The sequence below is a fragment of the Porites lutea genome, chromosome 1 (genome assembly GCF_958299795.1).
Source record: "Porites lutea chromosome 1, jaPorLute2.1, whole genome shotgun sequence".
Taxonomy (NCBI): Eukaryota; Metazoa; Cnidaria; class Anthozoa; order Scleractinia; family Poritidae; genus Porites; species Porites lutea.
In genome coordinates this window covers 32,821,268-32,830,539 of record NC_133201.1, presented here as the reverse complement: position 1 = coordinate 32,830,539, position 9,272 = coordinate 32,821,268, and the positions used below count along the sequence as shown (strand labels likewise).

Here is a 9,272-nt window from a genome sequence, read left to right as displayed (position 1 = left end):
AAGGGACCTATCACCTTAAGGAGCATGGCGTACTTGTGACTGGCAAGAAGAAAGTGGCTGAGATCTTCAACAACTATTTTTCTCTTATTCAAAATGTACTAGGTGAAGAACATGATAGTGATCCTAATGTTGCTATGGACATTAGTATTTACTTAAGCATTGCTGCTATAAGAGACGAATGTGTTTGGCTGCTCAGTTTGAGTTTAATGACGTCTCATTGGCCGAATCTGAGCTAATTCTTAAGTCCTTAGATCCTAATAAAGCTACTGTTCATGATCAGATTCCTGCTTGTGTCTTACGCGATGGAGGTTCAGTTTTGGCTGGTCCTATTGCACGACTTATTAGCACTGTTATTGATAATGCTTGTGTTCCTGCTGAATGGAAACTAGCAGAGATCTGTCCTATGTTCAAGAGAGATGATGAGTTTGACAAGTCCTAGTACAGGCCTGTATCCATCCTAGTATTGTTGGACAAGGTTTTCGAGAGATGTGTTTAAAAACAGCTTGTTCACTACTTCAACCCGTATTTTTCTACGTTCTTGTCAGCATATAGAAAAAGTTACAGTTGCGAGTCTGGGTTGTTGCATCTTATCGAGGACTGGAAAGGTGCTCTTGACAAGAATTCTGTAGTTGGGACTGTGATAATGGACTTAAGTAGATTAAGCTTTTGATTTGCTATCACACGGCTTATCATGAAGCTTTCTGCTTATGGTATTTCTACCCATAGTTTGCACTTAGTGAAGAGCTATTTAACAAATCGCAGGCAACGGGTTCGAGTGGAGAACATTACAAGTTATGTCTCATATGTTAACAGCGGTCTTCCCCGAGGCTTCGTTTTAGGGCCCTTATTGTTTTATATCTTCATAAACGACTGATTTTATTTCATCAAAGAGGCGAAGCTGTCCAACTATACTGATGATAATCAACTGTATTTTGCTGATACTGATCCAGCTGTTGTCGAACATCATCTCAATAAGGAACTTGTGGTGGTGTGTGGTGGTTTCGTAATAACAAGATGATCTTCAACCCTAAAGAATGCAAGGCGCTAGTTCTCGCGCGAAAACCTAATGTCAAGCTATCACTATTTGCTGAAGGTGTTGCCTTACCACTAGTTGATGTAGTCGATCTGTTTGGGCTAACATTGGACGATTCCCTGAAAACAGTTTGTTTATTTTACTCGGCAAGCGTTCGGCCTTTTCGAGCATTTCCCCCCGGGGGGGAGGGGGGGACTCCCGTATGAAACAGACGGGGATGTTCGTCGGAAATTTTGAATTTAACCCCTAAAGGAGACCATCTGGGCGTGGCTAAAGCTTTTTGTGACCCCTAAAGGAGACCAATCTCGGCGTGGCTTAAGCAAATTTTGACCCCTAAAAGAGACCGCTTAAAAACACACAAATACGACATGCAATGAGTTTTAATGATATAAAGACATAATTATCGAATGCTTTTATCTAAAAGTAGGTTTTAAAAGCATTGTCATAAATCTCAAGTTCTTCGCGGAACCCTAAACGAGACCTTGGCGGCTTAAAATATTGGCACTTTGCCCGGAACACCCTAAGCGAGACCAAAATCCAAAATTTACACCCCTAAGCGAGACGACGAGCATCCCCGTCTGTTTCATATGGGAGTCCCCCTCCCCCGGGCATTTTCCGAATATCCTACTCTTCCAGGCCTCCTAAATTTCCCGATCCCATACTTCGCACCAGCTGACTGCAAAATTAAAAATGATCGCAAAAAGACAAAAAACTTTAAGAAATGATAAAGTAAGTAACCTTTATTCATTTATTATAATCAAGTCGGACGTGCCTGAGCCCGCTGTGACTCCCGCCAGTCTTACATGCAATAGGCTTTTACATTCGCATTCAGAATTTATAAAGTACAGTGAATTAACATACAATTACTAATATCAATGTGGTGGAATAGCAACATTTTGTCGTTGTTGACGTCTAAACAATGAGAACAGAGCTTTTTTAAATTCCGGCATCCTGACTGTGTATAATATGGGATTTACAAGAGAGTTTGCAAAAAATAATAAGACAAAAAAAAGATCGACATTCAAGAGTATTGTGGTAGAATTTGAAATTCCATTAGAAGTTATGCCAAGAAACTTGAATATATTGTACGGTAGCCACATCAGTAAAGATACTAAAGTTGTTATAAACAATGTGACGGTAAGTTTCTTCTGTCTTAAATTGGCTGCAAAATGGCGTTGTGGATGTGCTCTAAAACGAAACTTAAGGAAAATGGATGTATACGAAGCGAAGATAACAAATAAACACAAAATACTGTGTGCTTCCCATAAAAAATTAACGCATATTTTCAGAATTTTTCTTTCTTTCTCCAAGCCTGATGTAATACCAGGAAAAACCCAGACAACAGTAACTGCTACCACGTAAACCCATCTCTTGACGAGCCGATGCCTCAATGGACGAAACGTGGCGTGCATTCGCTCTAACGAAATCACAGTAATGTTTGTCAGGGAGATAAGAGGGACTACCGGATAAACCTCTACAAAGTCACAACTTTTCCAGGCAGGGACTTTGAAAAGCAAGACACTCCCGGAAAGTCCTCCAGCCAACATGTCCGCTACGGTTAAACTTATAACCAAGTACATCCTGCGAGTGCGAAGGCCTCTGTTCTTTATAAAGACAATGATTGAAAGGAGGTTCACTATTACTATAGTAAGAAACTCGGCGGCAAATACTGTAACCCAGATGATGCACTCGGAAGAAGAAAAATACATCTTGAGTTCTTTTCGTCGTTGGTGTTGTTGCTTGAGTTTGTTGTCCGCTACAGTAACAAGTAAGAAGAAAGAAAGGTCAGTATCTTAACTTTAAGAAAGACGACGGTAAAAAACCACGTTAGCTTGTTTACCCGCCTTTTTTGCTTTGCCCCGCTACCTAATTTCTGAACAGCTCTAACACAATTTGCGCACGCCAATTCCAGATGGGAAGAAGATGATCAATACTGTCTGATAGAAGAAGGGGATAAACTTTTTTTTTAAATTTGCTTTTATTTAGCAACTGTGAGAAATTCATGTCCGCTTAATAACAAGAGCCCGAAAGTTAAGGCTACAGGGCGGCCACGCAATGTGTGAGTTTTCATATGTTTGAGTCAAGAGGGAATAATCTAAGAGAGCGAATCCCTTATACATAACCCTCTTGCCATGAAAATAATTTGAAATCTATTCTAGGAGTCACGCTGAGTCATATTCCGTGATTATTTTAACGACGACGCCTCGTTGGTAGGTTACAATGGCGTCATGTAGTTTTAGCGGATAATGGCCTTTCCGCACTTGTAAACAAATTTGGAATTGTCTTTTAAATATCTAAACCAAAAATTGTATGTTGACAATGTTTGTGTCGACAAAATTTATCTGCACTGGAAACTTTTTACTCTTTTAACATTGGGCCCCAGATAGGATTCGAACCCACGATGGGCTCAGATTTTTTCTGTGTCCTTTTATGGTTGATTCTTTACATCTCCCTTTATTTCCTTTATAATACTAATATCAGTGGCATAGGTTGGTTGGTTGGAGGCTGTATTAAGGGTGAGATATTTCTTGCTATTAACGCGACTGTGTGATACAGTTAAGCCTTAATGTGTTGCTTGTGATGGACTGTGTGACTGCGAGATGCGGTTCGCAAGTCCAACCCACAAAAATGACCCTTGCTTGCCTACGAGTCCTCAGTAGCTCAGAGGTTAGAGCATCCGATCTAGAACACGCAGGGTCGTGGGTTCGAATCCCATCTGGGGCTCACATTTTTTCTGTGTCCTCTTATGGTTGATTCTTTACATCTCCCTTTATTTCCTTGATAATAATAATATCAGTGGCATAGGTTAATTTATTTCCCGTTGCTTTTACTTTCCTAAATCCAAAAAATCTGAATTACATAATGTCCTACATGGAATCAGAGTACGTGTAAGATTTTGTTCTTTCCGGCAACACATTCCTGTTGTGTTTGATAAATAATACATTTACATTATACTGGTACAATCTATTTATGTGAACACTAACTTCTTTCACTATATGTAAATTGAATTATCCGCTGACAAGTTACTACTTTTCAAATGATCGCAGGCTCAAGTTCAATTTTTTTTAATGCACGTGAAATAAGTTATGTTCATGAGCTGCAATATTAAAATTTTGATTTCAAACTGACCTCTGACGCGAAAATTCAGCCAGCTTTTACATGCAGGGAAGGCAGTCGCTTTTGACTTTTCTCGCCATGGTCATGCGTTGGTCACGCTCTTCGTCGAATTTTTATGCTCTAATTGATTAAAATTTGACACTCAGGTGAGTTCATGCGGAAAATGTATGCAGCATCTGGAAACTTCTTTTCTGATAGCTCAAGTTGACACTCAGGTGAGTTCATGCGGAAATGTATGCAGCATCTGGAAACTTGTTTTCTGGTAGCTGAAACTGACATACCGTAAAATTCCGAAAAATAAGCCCCTCCATCTATAAGCCCCTCCAAATAAAAGCCCCCCAAACTTGTAACACAAAAAACCCTCCGTTAAATCTCCCCTCCGAAAATAAGCCCCCTGGGGGGGCTTGTACTTGGAATTTGCCCTCGAATACAAAGTAAAACAAAGCAAAAATGGCAAATATTCTTCTCACTACAAGCTAGCCCGATCGATTTTGAAACGAAAATTTCCCTCCGTACATAAACTCCTCCGAATATAAGCCCCTCCAAAAATAAGCCCCTCCAAAAGGGCCTTTGAAGAATATAAGCCCCGGGGCTTATTTTCGGAATTTTACGGTAGTTTGTGTCACCAACTTGTCATGTTTTTGACTATCTTTTTCCACTGGATGTACAAAATGAATACATCTGCTATCAATTCATGGCTGGTTTGTTTATTGGATTTATAGTTGAGAAATGCGTCGCTTGTCAAAATCGTCGGAAATCCAATTTCGTATGTTTTCGTTTTTCACCTTGCTTGATGCGTAAGAGGGCTTAAAAGGCTCAAGTGATTCTGGCCTTACTTGATGGCCTTCAGGAGCTGCATCTCGACTGGTGAGCCTGGGTAATTATTGCAACTGATGTGTGTGTGAGTGTGAGTGTGTGTTTTTTTTGTTTGTTTTTTTTTCAGGTTTCCTTAAGTCGAGCGTATTTTATGCGGCTAGTGTATGCTTGTGTATATAAGCTTACAGAACTTTAAAAAGCCTTTAGACATTTTCTGACCTCAATAAATACAAAAAACGTTCAGAAGAATATTTCTCTACGGTTTTTGCTGTAAAAAGAAAGGTCTGAGCGATTTTCTTGCCTCGAGTTCATCTTGAAAAATAGCAAACACCGGGAAGCCGGCTTAAAACATAAATCTGCCAGGTTCTTTAAAAAGTTTATAAGATTATGCTTACCTGACTCATGATTTTTGGACACACTTTACCCTCAATATATACTTGTCTTCGTGAATAAAAATTGTTGTCTCTGTACAAGTTCCACCGAATTATATTTCTTTTATTGATTGTTAGTGGGCTCTCTCGCAGTTTTAATCGCTGCGCCGCTTGTTTTCGGTCGTACGTAAACATCGCATGCAGGAGTACTCAAAATGACGCGCGTAAATATCACTCGCTTTTAAAGATAACACATAACAAAAACGTAAATAAAGAGAAATAAAACCTAAACATAATAAATTCTCTATCATGTTGAAGCGTAACTCTATTAATGTTCATTCATCAGACAGCCGGGACTGGAAATTTGGTGCTTGTCAAAAGTGAGAACACGTCCGGGTGGCCGTATAGGTGATTTTGGGAATTTTTTGATCGTTTTCACGAAAAGCCCATACTTATTACCCTACATATGACAGAGGAGCATATTTTTCTGACTGAAAACTCGCTGCATTATACTGAATTTTCTTCATGAAAACGTTTGATAATGTGATTAGCTCTATAATTTGTTGTGCAAAGGATGCGCGTGCTTCGATCTTCCTGGACTGATCTCGAGTCAATTTTACAGAAAACAGGATAATTCAATCAAGAAATCATCCTGTCCTTCTAATGAAATACGAGAAATTACTCACTACCTACTTTACCTCCATATCTCATCCTTACAGAGGCGAAAATTCCTCCGATACTTTGAGTAAAATTTATGTTTTCATCACACAGACTGGTAACAATTACCCAGAAATAGGCACAGGCACGCTGGGAAGATGGTAATATCTTCCTTTGGAAAGTTCGGGGACATGAAGTAACCGTACTTTTATTAAAAGATTCTAGGGGAAGTTTTGCTTTGTACATAAATTTCCAAGAAACATCTTTAATAACATGAGAATTGCAATATCTTGGTAACAAATTGTGAGAAATACAACCTCCAAAAATCGTTGCTAAGTTAGTAGAAATACTCTGAAGACCGTAGTTGAATGGAACGGTTAACAAGAAATTTGTAATTTCTTGCTAATTTCTGAAGCAATCAAAATTTCTAGGGAATAAAGGCTGCAAACTTTAGGTTCAACTTACAAGCTAGCCAGTTTGTCTACGATCGATGTATTTTTTTCTTCACCAAACAACGAGCTGACAACTCGACTGAAAATGGCGGAAATTACCTGTCTAAGATGAATCTAAATATAAGTCCGGTGTTAAGACAAATTTTGGCCCCTAATATGTCTTGTCTTCGCTGACATTTAGTGAAGACGAATTTGGGGCTAAAATTCGTCTAAAAACGGATTTATATCGAAACGATTTGTCTGTCTCAGACGGGTAGTTCGTCTTAGACAAATAATTCGCCTCTAATATAAATTCGGCCAATGCTACTTCACGTATTCTACTTTACAATTAAACTCACCTTCTTGAAGTAGGGCGATACAACACATAAAGGAACAGGTTATGTATGTAGTGGTGTCAATGCTTCGAGGTGATCTTCCAATCTTGAACAAAGTTACGATTTTTTTCCTAATATAATTTGTGTAAACTATCGTGTAGGCCCTTGTTACAACTGTCTCTGTCAGTTAGATTTCGATGACCTCTATTTAAACTCCTAGAGCAACAGATTTTTGCCTCGTGAAATGCCATATGATATTGTAAAATCAAACAAACATCATCATTACGCAAATCATGAACTTGACGGAAGTTTTAAGGCTACGTAGGAATTTATGCGATGCATGCGATGTCATTCTTATAATGGAACAGAAATAAATAAATCCGTTTGATTGACCCGCTAATCCAGTCCCAGAATAGGTGCAAAATATTCCAAGCACGTCATTATTCTCGCCTTGCTGCCAGTTTCACAACAACCGAATAAAATGGCGAACTTAATGGTGAAAATAAAGACCAACGTTAGACGATCAATCACGAGAAACCCCAGACACTCGGAGGAAAAGGTAACTAACTATTGGAACAGAGGAGAATCTCTTCCGTTTTACACGAGGAAAGCGAGAAAGTTTCTTTATTCTCCAAAGTACAAAGCAAGCTGTCGTTTATCTTATTGTAGGAAATTAACGCTTCAAAAAGTCGCGTTAATCTAAGTCGCATTTTGTTAACGTGATTTTCGAGCCAAAGTTCAATTAACAGTTAAGTTATTCCTGTACAAAAGAATTCGTTTTTCGCACTACGTCAATTCCTTTTTCGTCTTTTCTTAGTGGATTTAGTGTAATTAAAATAAGACTATGATAGAAATATTAGTTATTGTAACTTAAAATGGTTTCGTTCCATCCCTTTCCTTTCATTTTATTTTTCTTTGAACTGGTTCACCTAGATTAGCAATTGCTATTTTGCGGGACAGTCTATTGTAATCAATATTTTTATTAAATAAAGTTGAAGTTGAAGTTGAAGCCATTTCAAGTAGAGGGTTAATTTCCGTGACCTCTATTTTCACTGTTTTCGGGCGCAAATTCTCAAACGACTTCGACACTCTTAAAATCTAAGATCAATCTAAGATTTTATCAGGGTGGATACCCACCGGTATCAGTGAAACTGTCATGAACGCTTGAAGTGGCAAGATTCCCTTAATTAACCTTTTGCTTTTTACTGCTGGGGAAAATACCACGAACATACTGTTTGCAGGCTTAGTTTTTTTAGTTTTACCAGCTTTTCTGGACACAGACCTGCCCAGAGGGAATGGGCACGAACGGGACTCATAGCTCCCATGCCTAATTCTACAACCCGTAAAGCCTTTTGGCCCCACCACCGGGGTCTACGTCCCCTCCACTTTTTGAACTGTGGTGTGGGTTCTTTTTATAAGCTAGGTATGCAACAATTTTCCTCCGTCAAATCTTCCCATGAAATTTCTACATAGTTCCATTTAACAACGTCCGTATTTGACGCGATATTTGTAGCAATATAATATTTCTGAAACATCACTCAGTATTCAAGAGAAATAAAACGCGGGTAATGTGTATATATTTTTAAAAATTATTTTCCCTCGATTTAAGGAATAGTTCATAATTTATTCTTATTCTAGAAGTAAAGGCCAATCGAACGCACCCTAAATAGTTTCAAATCTCCAAAGTCAACGTACTAAGCGATGCACTCAAGTAGAAACAAATATGTTTGTTACTTAGCCCTGAGATTGTCTTCACGATGACGCCAAAACGGCGGCTTTTCATTCATTTTTTTGCATGTTTTTGCATTAGTAAATTGTTTCTGATATTCTAGAAACTGCAATAACAGGAGCAATTAACCGAAAAATAAACCGGAAAAAAGATAAAGATTACATAAGGCATGATTGTAGACGCCCTCCCAGAAATAGCCACTCTGTTTCCCATATATTACTTATCCCAATTGAAACACTTAGGCTCAGTTCATACGTCGTGCTTCTGTCGTGCCGAACCAAATTAATATTGGGTTCGACAGAAGCACAGCACAAGCACGACTTCAAATCAGACGTCGTGCCAGAGTCGAACTTAATTCAGTGTTCGCACAGTAGTCAGGGCAGGGGTAAGCAGTGACGAAAATAGCGCTGCATTGTAAACTCTAGCGTAAATTGCTACTTGCACAACTCTAACAAAACTCGAGGAGGCGAAGAAAAGAAATGCAGCAAAAAATCCTTTTCCTTTTGACCGTCAGGCGAATGTTATAATTGGGAGTGTTTTTTATTTTTTATTATTTTTTTTTATTGCTGCTCTTCTTATTTCTTCCGAGAAAACCGCCGATCGCTTCCACGTCTTCCTCTTCATCTTGTTCTTCATAGCCAGCTAGTGGAGTATTTTCGTCAAAAGTTAGTTCGTCTTCTGATGAATTATCGGACTCTGTAGCATTGCAAACCAAGGAGGAAGGAGCATGCAAACTACTTGCATGAAAAGCAGCCATGTTTGTTATAAACCATTCTCGACCAA

General features: G+C 38.8%; 1 protein-coding gene across 1 annotated transcript; it reads right to left on the bottom strand.

The window, feature by feature from the left end:
* Positions 1–1,905: 1,905 nt before the first annotated feature.
* Positions 1,906–2,742, bottom strand: LOC140928172 (histamine H2 receptor-like). The gene has a single exon (XM_073377885.1). The coding sequence runs from the start codon at positions 2,740–2,742 to the stop codon at positions 1,906–1,908; it is 837 nt and encodes a 278-aa protein (XP_073233986.1).
* Between the last annotated feature and the right edge of the window lie 6,530 nt (positions 2,743–9,272).